We start from the raw sequence: 15,425 nt of genomic DNA, 5'->3' as shown, positions 1-15,425 counted from the left end.
CGTGCAACTTTTAGACGTTGCATCTATGTGTAACGCATGCGTGTTCCCTCTGTGCCGCATTCACCTTGGGTGTGCGATGTGTTTTCGGCAATCATCTTTTTGCAAGAGAAAATGTTCCACACTTTTGTTTTAGAAATAAAGTCGCACAGAAAAGAGATGAAGTCGCACAGGAAACTAGTTTACATGATGTTGCAATGCACAAAAGAGAAGTGATTATTTCTTTCTCTTTCCGTTTTAACCTAGAGCAAAGTTTAGAGTATGGTGTAACATGTCAAAACTATGTATCTATTCAAGATTAAATTCTGTAACTATGTATCTATTCAAGATTAAATTCTGTAACTATGTATCTATTCAAGATTAAATTCTGTAACTATGTATCTATTCAAGATTAAATTCTGTAACTATGTATCTATTCAAGATTAAATTCTGTAACTATGTATCTATTCAAGATTAAATTCTGTAACTATGTATCTATGCTGAAGCCCATTAGTAGCTTTAAGAGAATATAAACGCATACAAGTTGAAAAACTTTTAGAACATGAATCATCTTATAGAAAATATAACATGAATGACATAATTTAATATGTTAGTGTAAACGACGTTTGGAAATAGACGTAATAAATTGATGTATCACACTTTTGAAACACACTGGCAAACAACATATTGTTGTAAAATTGTATGCTGGTTATTTGCTGAAGTAGTAATAATAATAACAATATTAATAACAATAATAACAATTTATTATTGTTATTAAAGATTTCGAAAATCTGCGATAAAAAGAATATTTATATAATTATGTATATTTCTATGTACAAAGGTGCCGGTCTTTTAAATGTGTTATCTTTACTCCTAAAGTCCTGAATCTTATAAATTGTCTCGTAAAATCACAGCTGATATTAAGGAAACTTGTTGGTCGATCATATTCTGAAACTTTGATTATATTAAAGCAAAACAAATACTGAAAAACTAAATATATTTTTGTATTTGCTGTTTATGTTCTTATATATACTATAACAGGAAACCTTTAAAATATAGATGAATAAAAAAAGAGTATAATTTACAATACAAAACGAATCCTGCATCTGCTTTGGGAGAAGTGGAGGTAACTCTGCAATCTCTTTAGGGTATGTCATTTAGCAGAGGTGTATTTGCAAAACACACATCAGTCAAATATAAATTTAGTCCTTTACAAAATGTTGACCCCAGAGACATGCTCTTGTTCAAAAAGACAACAAAATCCACTAAACGGAAAGAGTACAAATGTTTTATTTGTGGTGGTCCTCCTAATATGCATGGGTTTACAAGGTCCTTGTAATGTTGGTAATGCTCTCTCTCTCTCTCTCTCTCTCTCTCCTGTTGTTGCTATTAAAGTTATCCTTTGTGGTAAGTTGATACTCTGAATGCAATTCACACTAACTCGTTGGATGAAAGCATACATCATGATACTTCTGCATAAAAGAACAGGTAGCTGGTTAATCGTAAGCAATGTTGAAACGGAAACTGATACTCGAGTGTCCTAGACTGCATTATCATAGAGAGAAGAACGGTAACCACACAGCCACTGAACAGGAAAATCCACATCTGAGTCCGGACATTGGATTTATGATATACACAGAATGAATGTAAAAAGAAGAGGATATAATTGACTTATGCCTGTTTATGGTGATTGAAAACATTCGTGAGTCATCATTCGTAAACAATGGATGATGTTATGCGTAAACAACGATGGATGGTGTTATGCGTAAACAACGATGGATGATGCGCGACAGCGGCATGTAAGGAGTCATTGGAATAATTTTTTCTTTTGTGTGTTGTGGGGTGGGTGTAGAGAAGGAACGATCTCGTCATTAATAGGGTGGGGTTAGAGGTTAGAAGACTCATGTAACTTATGAAGTGATGCCAAGGTTGCAATAAACCAAATCGGCTGCATGCTCAATCGGATAACAGGTGCTCGACGCGAGCTTGATGTTGAGGAAATAAAAAACAATAATCTGAAGGAAAATAATGATAAAGAGTGACAAAAATACCTTAGATTACCCCCATGACCCGTTCTGACATAGGACCATCTCTATCATAATATATAAGAGAGAAGGTACGTAACTTTCAAATACATCGTTCCACCTATGATCCTCGATTTCCTTCTGCTATTTCCGCTTTAAAGACACACGACCATACTATATGGCTTGTTTAACTCCTGAAATATGTTTCTATTTATCAAGGCCATCATTGACTTTTCTGCGTTGTGCCAAACTGAAATTACGGGCTCTGAAACATGCGATTTTCGCGATTTTGTCTCTTGGGACAAATGCGTGGAGAAATAGCAGAATCGAGGGTCATGGGTGGAACGAAGTATTTGGAAGTTACGTACCTTCTCTCTTAAATATTATGATAGAGAGGGTCCAATGTCAGAACAGGTGATGGGGGTAATTTAAGGTATTTTTGTTCTCTCTATAGTTTTATTTTCTTCAGATTATTGCTTTTTTTCCCCCTCAACATCAAGCTAGCGTAAGGAACTTTGCATCACATATGTATGCATGTGTGTATTAGCATTTAACTGCACGTCAGCACAATAATTGCTACATGGTTCGGATTAAAAGTATTTGTAATGAAAAGCTTTAGGACGCTACACCCTTCTAAATAATATACATAAGACTTACTAAAATATAAAAGATGAATGGTAACGATCTTATAATTCTGAAAATATATGTAAAATAGAAGATAATGGTAAAAATGTAAAATCCCAAATATACAGGGTACATTTTGTTTTATATAAACCTCATTCCCTCAAAAAAAAATGTCCTGACTTTCTCTGATGGTACATCAAGGTAAAACTGCTCAACGGATTTCCGATTAAAAAGAAACAAAAATAAAAACAATTGATGCTTCACGGGGTGGAAGTCGATACACCTTCAGTGGGCAATGGAAGGGTATGCTCTCTAGAGAAGGATCATTCTTCAGGAGATATTCACGAGTCAGGTATTTGTGTCCTACGTAATCAACATAATACCTCACCGTCGGTTTTGGCTGCGTTATTTGCACTTTCAAATTTTTAGAATCAGGCAGCCTACACTACACAATACTCTTTTTGATATCGTATAAGAAAATTATGCTATGGCATGTATATATATATATATATATATATATATATATATATATATATATATATATATATATATATATATATATATATATTTATTTATATATATAGTAATTTCATAGCAGTTCTGTTTTTGATGATTAATTTGCATAAACTATCTGGCAGAAAAAAGTTTTATTACTCTCAGCAGTTAAATAACTACGTTTTTACGCGAAATATAGTCTTTTGACAGAACTGGCAGACTGACATGGTGTTAGCTGGTAATCAAGCTTCAAGAACTATCACCAACATAATTCATATACAGAAGTTTAATATGATTTCCTTCTGACCTGAATTCTACGAAAGTATGTTTTTATTCCATTGCTTTGTTACAGAATGTTTTGTTACAATCGATGGCACGGTAGTGCCAATACAAGCCTTTTCCAGTGAGGACATGTGCATGTTTACCGCAAAGGATTTCATGTCTTACCAGTTTAAGCATCGTCGACCGCCATTATAAGTAAGAAGTGAATCGATGAGGAGGTAAAGGTTTATAGCATAACATACTTGATTGCATTCATATATAGGATACCACACACCAATCACTGACAAGTTAATCATGGATAATTACTGTAATTACAAGAGACGTGTAAGTCTGAATCCATTAAACGATAAAGATGTTAGCCACTGCTCTCTGCAGATGTGCGTGAGTGTCATGGTCTTCATTTTAACACACTGTGACTTTCATATCGTTATTGCCCTTGCTGCTAATTTAGGTGTGGAAACTCCATGATTACCAGTTGAATAAATGAGTAATTACATGATGATGTTGTCTTAGTGCATAATTTATGAAAAACTGGTATGTAGTTTACCTTGAAATAAAATTTCCCTACGCATCAATATAGGTAACATCCTATTCCACAAGGTTTCACATGAATACATCCATTTCACGCACATTCTCTAGTCTACAAATGGTGTCTGTTATTCATTTTCTTAAACAGTTAAATATAGGATAAAATAACATATAACTTAAATATCTCATGTATAATCAATGGCAAATTCGGCACTTTGAAGCATGTACATGTTACTAATTAGAAACATTTTTATACAATATTTCAATCTAAATTAATTGCATAGTCACTTATTCTTGTATCTGTGACACAGCTACTGGTTTCTTTTCCTCTCCAGTCTGCTGATATTCCTTCTTTCATAGTTTTCCTGTTTCTTGTATTTGTGCATAAATCATGTCAGGTCGTCTTTTCTTCATGTTTATCTTTTAAAATGCTCTTGTTGATAGCATTGATCCTGATTGGAAACCGAAACTCACAGAAAGACATTGATCTGTTTCAGTTACTTTGCGCTAATTAATATTTTGACAACTATTTTCACAATTAAAAGCATTAGTAATCAACAAAGATCGTTGATAAATATGCTAAATACAAATACAAAACAGCTCCCTACTTGGTTTTTTCCCCCCCCTATTTCTTTTTGCTTGTTTTTGTTTTATCTTTTAGTTATTAGTAGTGAAGTGGAACGATCTGGCGACAATGGGAATTAGCATTACAAGACCCCTTGGGACTGTCTAGCGACAATGGAAAATTAACATGGAGAAAACTCGTGGGACTGTCTAGCGCCAAGGGAAATTAACATGGGAATAGAGTTTGGGACTGTTGAGCGACAAGGGGAAATTAACATGGAATTTAAAAAAAATAAAAAAAAAAAAAAATAAAAAAAAAATGAAATAAAAAAGGGGGTTGGCAATTAAAAGTCGATCTCTTTTCGAGAAATTGGAGTGGCCCTGAAAAGGGCCTTTGGATTTATGTTAATATGCCCTTAACATAAAGGGCATCTCCGGCATCTTCTTGTCCTCAAGCTGCGTCTTACTGCAGGGCCATAAATCAGAGTCCTCTTGAGGCAACCTTGTCTCTCCACGTACACTCTTCGTATCCACAGACTGGTGTCTGACCTGTGGACAACTGTCCACTTGGATCGGACATACATTAGCATATCCGTCCTGAACATCATTGAAGAAACAAGGGTTGATGATTCGACTGTGGTCCACATCTTGAGGCAACGAGAACAGGTGAATCAATGCAGTGAAATGCGCTTATTTATAGGTAGAGGAAGGATTGAAACGATTGAGTTCATTGACCAATCCAAACACGCGTTACGAAATTCAGTCAGTCCGCATCCAATCCGAAGAGAACAGTCTGTGACGTCACGTGGTCTATATAGATTCGCTAGCGCCTGAGCGCTGTCAATCCATGCGACAGTGACTCAACATGACGGAAACTCAGAAAACGATCCATTGGGGTGCACCAGCAGTGGAGACCGCACAAGGGAACCCGGACTAACTTTCAGAAGAGGTAAATTGGGATTTTGTGGATTTTCTTACCTCGCAAGAATTTGTTCCGGAACCTTCGTCACCTTCATTACCACACGTGGAGAATTTTAGACAGAGACAGGAAGAAAAATTGGAGAAAATTATACAGCGGCAAAAGGAAGCAGAACAAGCTTTTCTCCTACAGCAACAGCAGCAAGAAGAAGAGGTAAGAAAAAAACAAGAAGAAGAATCAGCAAAGAAACAAGAGGGTGAAAGTCAAATCGTCACGGTACTGTTGGACATTTTAGCGGAGTTAAGAAGTCTGAAACAAATGTATCAGACTTCTTTATCACGACCGAAGAGAATACGACCTTCCCGAGCTAAACAAGCCAACCCTGTGACTAAGCCTACCGTACCACCCTTAGTGATTTCAACCAAATCATCATCATCAGAAGTAGGCCTCGGCCGTGGCAAAGGCTTAAGGCAGTTAAAGTTGATTGCTTAAACTCACCCCTACACCAAAAACCAAAGGCCCTATTCAGGGCCACCCACTTCTCTCGAAAAGAGATAGACTTTCAATTGCCAATAACTTTAAAAAAAACAAAAAAACATTTTACCCCTATAGTACGTGTATATGAGTGCGTGAGTGTAGCTGCTTATTTAAAAATCAAAACTCAAAGACACTTACCTTTTTATACCTAATTTATTCTTTTATCAATAGTTACAATCCAATTCACAATTTACAACAGAGCACTTTAAAAAGTTCATACACTTCTTCTGTCTCATTGTTTAGTCTCTCTGTTTTTTAAATTTCTTCACTGTCACAGTCTTTTCCTCCTCTTCCTCCTCACTTTCTTCCCTTCTTCTTTTCTTCTCCTGTTTCTTTTTCTTTACCTGGCTGCTTTCTTCCTCTGAAGAATCCCTCTCTTCTTCTGAAGAATCCCTCTTTTCTTCTGACTCCTCTTGTTTCTTTTTTGGGCAATCTGGAGACCAATGTCCTTTTTCTTGATAATAATAACAGGTATCTTGACTTTTGTCTTTTCTAGCCCCTTTTGTTTCTTTTTTGACGGTCTGGACACTCTGAAGACCAATGCCCTTTCTTCTGACAGATATAGCAAGTATCTTGACTTTTATCTCGAAAGGAAGGAGAGTAGTCCGTGGGCTGGTCTGAAGAGAATTTTCTAATGACCCCTCGCAAAGCTCTGATGAAATGTTCGATTTGTATAGTCTCTTCCATCGTTGTCGTCGGTTTGAGAGTGAAATGAATAGTGAAAGGACAAGACACACACCCTTTTATATACGCTGGTCTGCCATGACTATAAATTAGTCAATGGTGTTTAAACTTGAGTCATTTGACGTTTAGCACTCAAGATGAAACGATCCAATTCATTTGAGAAGAAAGAAGAAGAAAGTAAGAGGCAGAAACGTGATCTATCGCCTCGTACCAGGGCTGAAGTCTTGGCACAAATTCATGCCAGTGATTTTGAAGAGGACATGAGTGAACCAGAATCCAAACCCTCTAAACGAAGTTCACCACCCTAACCCTGAAAAGTACTATTCCATTCGAGAGACGGAAAAGCGCTCCTCTAGAAAATTTAGAACCAAGGCTTACAAATACACGGTGAAGTTTAAAGATTTCAAGGCTGAAGTACCGTTAGAGAAAGCAGAAGGGTTCATCACCGGGGTGTAGGATTCTTTACTTACCACACTCAAGCAACAATGTCAACCCAAAGAAGACGATCGCTTGAGACTTTTCATAGAACACGATGGTTTGAAATCCCCTGTTTGGATCGAGTTTAGCACCCCTGCAGAATTGACCGCTTCCAAAGTCATGGACAAGATTCAACACGTGCAACAATCCAATGACCAGTTTGACATCACCGATGGAAAAGCCACACTGTCCATGACTCACATCTCTCCTCCTCAAGGGACCGGACAACGCAATAAGGTGTTATTGGTGAACGACCTTCGCAACAGCAAAACAAGTCTCGTCCGAATTCACAACCCTCAAGACCAGATGTGTTTAGCCAGGGCTATTGTGGTGGGACGAACCTATGCCAACAAAAACGACACGGTAGAATGGAAAAGAGCCTGGAAAACTATTCAACGATCCGACCGAGCCAAACAACGAAGTGAAGCAGAACTCCTGTTGCAACAAGCCGACTTGCCCAAAGACAAACCCTGTGGCATTCCTGAGATGCAAAAATTGCAAGATGTCCTAGCTCCACGATACACCTTGAAAGTGCACCCTCAAGAAGTGCGCGGACCTCTGTTGTTTCGAGGGAAAGACTTTAAGGACTGTAAATACATTCATGTTTATTATCACGATGACCATTTCGATACCATTACCAGTATCACTACATTCCTGGGATACGGTTATTACTGTGAGAAATGTGACTATGGTTATAACAATCGAGAGCAACACAAGCATTGTGGATTAAAATGCTCAGGATGTTTGGCCTCTCCACCCTGTCTGAGCGAAGGACCAGTGCATTGTTCAACTTGTCTGCGCACGTTTGTCAGCCCTACCTGTTACCAACAACATTTGAAGACGCAAGGTTCACAGCAGAAATGTGCTTGTCAACTGCTGCGATTGTGCCCTACGTGTGGACAAGGCATACGTACCAATAATGCCAAGGCACACGTATGTTCAGGAAAGAAAAAATATCACATTTGTCACCACATCGTGGACTTGGAACACCAATGCTACGTGCAAAAATACCAACCCCCACCTGAGAAAGAGGACGGTCACAAGAAGAAAGGCAATTTCATCTTTTTTGATTTCGAATGCATGCAAGAGACCGGTATTCACATTCCTAATTTCTGCGTGGCTCTTCGAGCGTACGAAAAGTGCATTCAGGAACCTATCTTCAGTCATTGCCCTCACTGCAGTAAGATTCCCGGAGGGCGTGAAAAAATCTTTCGAGGACCGAACACGTTAGCCGATTTTGCACAATGGGTCTTAGACCCCATCGACAAGACGTGGAGCCAAGAGGACATCGAACGTTACGGAGATTGTCATCGTCATGCCACAGTGATGGCTCACAATTTCTCCGGATACGATGGACAGTTTCTTTTGAGATACTATACGGAACATGGCACCGAGCGTTCTAAAGTCACTTTGAACGGAGCCAAAATCATTTTCATGCAAGTGGGACAAGTACAGTTTAAAGATTCGATGAGTTACTTGGCCATGCCTTTGAGCCGAATGCCTAAAACGTTTGGAATGACAGAAATGGCTAAAGGGTACTTTCCACACTTTTTCAATACGGAAGCCAATCAACACGCCGTTCTACCCCATTTACCTGAGGCTCACTATTACGACCCCGACAACATGCGTACCGAACAACGAGAAGCTTTCTACGCTTGGTACCAGGCTCACGCCTCCGACCCTTTCGACTTTCAGGAAGAAATGTTAAAGTATTGTCGTTCCGACGTGGACATTTTACGACGTTGCTGTGGAAAATTTCGAGAACTGTTCATGGAACACGGAGGGGTCGATCCTTTGAAAGAAGCTTGCACCATTGCCAAAGCGTGTTCCTTAGTGTACCGGCAACGATTCATGCCTGAAAAGACCGTGGCTGTCATCAGTCCTCAAACGACCCACTATGTCAAACGTCAATACTCGGTCAAAGCCCTACGCTGGTTACATTACTTGTGCGACAAGGATGACAAATGGATTCAGCATGCCCGCAACGGAGGAGGCGAAAAGACCATCGGAACACATTGAGTCGATGGTTGGGACTTAGAAAACCCCAAGATTGTGTACGAGTTTAACGGTTCCTTATTTCACGGATGTCCCGTCCTTTACCCTGACCGTAGCACCAAAAATCAGTTTTTACAACGAATCATGGAAGACTTGTACCAGGCCACTTCTCAGCGACGCCTAAAGTTGGAACAGGAAGGATACCAAGTGGTGGAAATGTGGGAACACGAGTACGATCACCGTATGAAAACCGATCCCCAGTTTAAACGCCTCGTGGAAAGTTACCAGTTCATGGACCCGCTGAACCCGAGGGATAGTTTGTACGGAGGAAGGACCAATGCCACTTGTTTGCTGTAAAAAGCCGAGGAAGAGAAGCAGCAGAGGGGGCGAATCGGACATTTTGTCCAATCGTTATTTTGCTTAATTATTACTTTCTGCACTCAACGATCTAGTGTCGTCAGCGCCTGGTAAAAAAAAAACGACGTCGGTCCATCTTACACGATGGTGACGTCATTTGGTTTAATTAACACCTTCTGCGCGTTGATCCCCAGCGTCGTCAGCGTCCGGTAAGCACATCGACGACCGCGTGGATGTCATCGCCCCCTCTGCTGCTAAGTGGTTATTTACAATGAAAATTATTTACAACTAACCGAATATTTGGTCAAGTCCGATACGATATCGTGTCCGAGGATCATGTAAATTTATCGTTACGAATCCATGTGGGGTCGACTGAGCATGACTAAAAAAGTTTCGAAAAACATTAAAGTCCATGTCACCGCCGCACCATGTCTGCCAAATATTTCGTAGCGTGTGTGTATCAACGCCGTTGAACACAGCAAGAATATTACAGTTGTCTCTAATTACTTTTGGAATCTGAGTGTATCGTTGAGTGACATATATCACGTCAGTGTTTTTATGCCTGCCTCTGGAAAATATCCTAGCTGGGTTTTTTTGATTGTCTAACATAACATCATCGTACACGACTAGATTGTTAACGTCGCCATCAATATCATCAATACCCGGTGCATCATTGATATCCGTAATAAACTCAATAACATTTTTTTTAGCGATCGCTGATGCATTCTCGTTGAAATCTTTCAACACCTCGTAGCATCGTTGATCATCTACGCTAGGGGCAACCAAATACAACTTATCCCACTTCATCCATCTCATTATTAAATTGAGTAACAATTGCGTCTTGCCGGATCCAGATGGTCCGATGATAATCATCCGGATCGAGTTTGGTAACGCTGCAACATGCTTAACTGGTTCTCTTGTTTTAGTCGCCGAAAAATCAATTATATTCATATCTCTATACATAAATTATGGATCTATATTGTGTGAAGTGTAGAGTACGTACTGGCACAAATGATATGACAACCGCTACAACAAGAAATAACAGATCGGCCCTTACTGGCAAGTGTGTACAATGCGGTACAAAGAAATTTAGATTTATTTCTATTAGACCCGGAGATGTTTTAAAAAAAAGCGAGGAGGTGACATCGCAGCCAAATTGGCAAAACTCCCCGGAACACCGTGGGCAAAGTATCCAGGAGAAAAACACCTCCCAGGATATAACTACTGTGGCCCCGGAACACGATTAGATATTAGACTCGATGATCAAAATCAGCCCAAACCCAGTGAGTATCCAATAAACGCTATCGATAAGGCGTGTCATGCTCATGATGTTGCTTGCAAAAGTAGCGATCTGCAACAGCGTCATATCGCGGATGTAAAATTAATTCACGCATTAAATGCTATTCCTGATAAATCCGTCAAAGAAAAATTGGCCTCATGGTTGGTAAAATCGGCTATGAAAGGTAAATTAATGATTGGAAGCGGAGCTTCTGGCGCTGGTAATTGAAAACGATAGCGTTTATAATAACAACATGGAATCCATCTATTATTCTCCGAGAGGATACTGGAAGGGGAAGGCCGCAATTGGTAAGCTTGCAAGCGCTGCAAAGGTAACAAAGACCACTGCGGCTAATTGGTTATCCAAACAGGCTATATGGCAAATCTATCTACCACCGCCTAAACAAATCAACTTCTCGCGCTTTGATGTCAGCGTACCTAATGAAGTTCATCAGGCTGATATACTATTTTTGCCGCATGACAACGGTTACAAATACGCGCTAACCGTAGTTGATGTTGCGAGTCGATACAAACAAGCGGAGCCGTTAAAAACAAAGTCGGCAACTGAAGTAGCCGCTGCGTTTGAAAGAATTTATCGACGAGGCCCTCTGCGCTGGCCAAATCTATTACAAGTTGATCCCGGTAGTGAATTTCGCGGCGCTGTTTTATCAACGCTGAAACATCATAGCGTCGCGATACGACGAGGTCATACTGCGCTACATCGTGATCAGGCAATTGTTGAACGATTCAATCGGACTCTCGCTGAACGGTTATTTGGATATCAATACGCGAAGGAATTCATCCAAGAAAAACGATCTCGTGAATGGGTTAAAAGGTTGCCAGGTGTAATTGCAGCGTTAAATAACGAGATTACCCGAGCAGTCAACATGAAGCCCAGCGACGCGATTAAATACGAGTATATACCCGGAAAATCAAAAATAAATAGCGTTTCCAAGCCGATTCTTGGCGATGTCACTGTTAGATATCTGTATGAACCAGGAGAGCTTGAAGGCGGTAAAAAAAGAGCTACTGATCCTATTTGGAGTGTTACCACACATAACATATCAACGATAACACGATCAACTGGTAGACCACCGATCTATAGACTGGATTCAACTGCTCCTCAGCGCGGATTTACACGCGAGCAACTACAAGTGATACCTGACGATACTCAATTACCCCCGCGTGGTCTTAACTAGCGCCGTTGCGTCTATTACACTCAAGACATGTTAACCTCACATTGTTTTTGACATGACCGAGACTGTTATCGATCCTGTCCACGGTAAATTGGCGAGCGTCTTTATCCGAATAACGCCAACTCATTATACAATTGCAACTCGCGCAGTGATTATTCTGTTGTTGTCGTAGCGAAATTATTAATTCGGCATCAATATCAAAACGCCACTGTTTTTTTTTTATCCTGTTGGCGGTAACCCGAGAGTTTTCTATCAATGACGCTTGCATCGATGATGTCGTTGTCGTCACTGACCTTGTCAGCGACTCCGTCACTGACTCCGTCAACAACAATTCTTCGAAGCTGATTGATCCTCCGTACTCGGGACACCGCAAGATAGACTAGATTCGACCATTCGATGCGATTATCAACCATCCAAACAATTGTGTCGGCGATGGTTAGTCCCTGCGAGGAATGTATTGTTGTTGCGTATCCTAGCGTCCACGGGGATTTATCAGCACGCAGCGCGTTTTCGACGACGCTGATATCAACGAGCACGATATCATTCAGCACGAAAATTTGTTTTTCTGTCCGGCCCGGGATTTCAACTTCAATGTTCTGCCGCCGTGTGTCCGCGGGTCTATAACATAACGGCACTGGACGCGTTGGAAACTTTTCCTTATGCAACTTAAACAACTTCCGCTGAAGTGTGTCTCTGACTATCTTTCTACTCGCTACAATCAAATCGTTTGGTCTCCATGTTTCCCAGAATTCATTCAACGGCGTTTCCGGAATTACCTCGCGGATTATTTCACACTGAACTCTATCCGGCTGTAATCTGATTAGTTTTTTAACCTCGCGCAGTTGTTCATCAAGTGCTCGGTAATCAGTATCGGTTTCTTCATAATAGTCCACAAAACCCCTTAACCAATCATGTGGACCCTCGCCGACAAATGGTGGTGGTTGGCCATGATCCCCACACATGATTACCGCTGTATTCGCGCGCAGCAACCACTCAAGAAACATTTGTAAAGTATCTAACGAAACAGTACATATCTCATCCCAGATGATAATGTCGGGAATAAATTTTTCACCCATTCGATCAGGAGTCCACTCACCGCCGCTGTATCGAAAAAAACTGTGATAAGTAACGGCGTCAACATTTCGTTGTTTTATCTCTCGCGCTAGTCTATGGGTCGGTGTAAGCACGATTATACTTGCCCGCGTTCGAAATAATTCAATTGCCCGAGTCGTCTTTCCTGACCCGCCACAGCCGCTTAAATAAACCGTCTTGTGTCTACAAATTGGATCAGAACACGATGGTGCATTAGACCATTCTGACAATTTATCACCGCGTAAGTAGTTGTTCTCAACGGTGACATCTGCTGACGGGGAATAATCGCGTCGTATTTCATTTTTAATTCTCCATGTACCCCAACTCTCGTCCGGACTAGTAAACTCGGCTACGTTTCCCTTATACGCTACGTCAATATAAAATGAATCAACGGCTACTCTAACCGCGGTATCGGGAAATCTATTTATCATCGAGAATAAATTGATAGCGGCATAACCCAGCATAGACGCCCTCAAATGTGGATACGCCGGGCTGTCTCCATCGCTGTAGGTAACAACTGTACCCAACCTCGTTCCATTGGACAAGAAAGCTGTTTTGCAGTTCACGTATCTATTTTTTGCCACTGCGTCCTTGATTACGAAATCATATTCTGCGTCATCTATAATCAGCCGTGAGCAATATCGTTTGTAGTCGTGGTTTTTTCCACCTTGTGTGAACTTACCAATTATTCTTCTACCGAGATCTTTTGCCTCGCGGTTTCGTTGGTTAAATATCCTCCTGGACCATTCGATGATATATTCCTCGTCGGCATCAATGCGCTTTCTGGACTCGTCAATTATGCTATCTAGACGCTCCGGTTCTGGTAACCAGACTTCAGTCTGTGCCCGGTATGATATAATCGCGTCACTGACAATCAACGAAACTAGCATGCTACAATCAATCATATACCGTAGCAGCGCTATTGGCAGCCACTTCTTTTCAGCCATGTGTCTACCGATCCAAATATAGCAACAGCGATGGAGTCCTGCCGCGAATTCAAATGATACTATGCGAGCGAATCCGGTTAAATCAAAATCAGGCAGTGGTCCATTAATAGCAACACGAGTCATTTCATGTCTGGGGTGTCCAAATCGTTTGAAATACTCGGCGGCGGATCCATACCCGAGAAAACTCGCTGGATAACAGGCAACCATATCAACCGAGATCATAGCGTCGCGGTTGTATTTAGTGTTCCATAATCCACCGTGATAATACTCCAAACAACTGGATTGTACATCCGGCAGAAATTCCTTGCGCGTTGGTCTCCACGCATTTTTCCTTGCTGCAACATTAGCTACAACCGATGGAATCGTAAAACAATTTGTTAGCAGTTGTTCATCATGCTCTTCAAATTCTATGGCGGTTTTTTTCATCCTGTTGTGAAATGCTTCAGTGCGATATAATTCGCCGTTTGGTCTTACAAACTGATCAAAGGTATCCATGTCGTTTTCAGCGCTGCGAAGTAACCACACTGATACAGGGTCGTTTTTACACAAGTAGGCAATAGCATCAAATAGTTTCCTCTCCGCGAGAAAACCATCCCGGGAGAATTCTTCTCCCAGGAATTCTTCGGGTATATACTTTACTGTTCTATCCCGTGGAAATATTGTGATCACGGGCGTCCATGGGTGTTCGTTATGATCAATAATTTTGATTGGGGCTCCCTTCGATTTGTACTTTGATTCGTATAATACTTCACCGGTTATCGTTGTAATGGTTATTGGAAATCTCAGCGATGTTTCTAATCTCGCTATGTCGCTGATGGTTGCTCCACGCTCTTTTACGGTTAGTTCCCACTGGTTGATTTTGCTACGTCGTAAATCAGTCAATTTGTTTCCTCGACATGCATTTGTAAAATGCTCTATTATTCGTTCTGCTACACAATTTATCCCAGTTGACTGTTTCATCGGTTTCAGTTTTCCGATATCAGGTTTCTTATTTAACGGGTATATTCCATAAACAACTGCTGTTTCAGGATACGCTCGTTCATAGTATGGTTTGTCAATTCCGGTTAACAACCCCGGCTTGGAGTCGCGGCTGACAGTGACTGTTTTCTTGTCGCTGAGAACTGGTTCAAATTTATCACGCATGATCCAATCGCCTGATTCCACCCGGACAATGAATTTTACTCTGAAGAAATACCTTTTACCGTCAAGTTGTGATATTATCGTTGCTGCGCGGTTGTCGTTCATGGTAGCATCAACAATGCCATCAATTCGAAATGTTGACCAACTATGAGATGCGCCATCACGCTTGAATTCATTGATACAATCGCGTATTTTACTCAACAGGGTTTTATCGTTTATTAACGCTTTTGGTGTGTCCTTGAGGACTCTATCGAGATTGAACTTAATATTTTTCCAGGGCTTAATTACTGCTAATCTCTCAAACTCATCC

General features: G+C 40.6%; 1 protein-coding gene across 2 annotated transcripts; it reads left to right on the top strand.

The window, feature by feature from the left end:
- The first annotated feature begins 1,522 nt into the window (after positions 1-1,522).
- LOC149808514 (uncharacterized) lies at positions 1,523-9,422 on the top strand. Of its 2 annotated transcripts, none has more exons than XM_089978302.1 (3): positions 1,523-1,775; positions 3,472-3,596; positions 4,591-9,422. In XM_089978302.1, the coding sequence occupies exon 3, from the start codon at positions 7,231-7,233 to the stop codon at positions 9,127-9,129; it is 1,899 nt and encodes a 632-aa protein (XP_089834428.1). In that variant the 5' UTR covers positions 1,523-1,775; positions 3,472-3,596; positions 4,591-7,230; the 3' UTR covers positions 9,130-9,422. The 2 variants fall into 2 exon arrangements, with proteins under 2 accessions (XP_089834428.1, XP_089834424.1); XM_089978298.1 differs by having other exon boundaries at positions 3,472-3,619.
- Positions 9,423-15,425: the final 6,003 nt, after the last annotated feature.

The sequence above is a fragment of the Sinohyriopsis cumingii genome, chromosome 1 (genome assembly GCF_028554795.1).
Source record: "Sinohyriopsis cumingii isolate HCF-2022 chromosome 1, ASM2855479v2, whole genome shotgun sequence".
Taxonomy (NCBI): domain Eukaryota; kingdom Metazoa; phylum Mollusca; class Bivalvia; order Unionida; family Unionidae; genus Sinohyriopsis; species Sinohyriopsis cumingii.
Note: the sequence above shows the minus strand (reverse complement) of the source record. Positions and strands in the feature narration are given on the sequence as shown.

Excerpts from the sequence above, each read along its gene's own strand:
- LOC149808514 (XM_089978302.1), top strand. The coding sequence starts at position 7,231 with ATGGACAAGATTCAACACGTGCAACAATCCAATGACCAGTTTGACATC.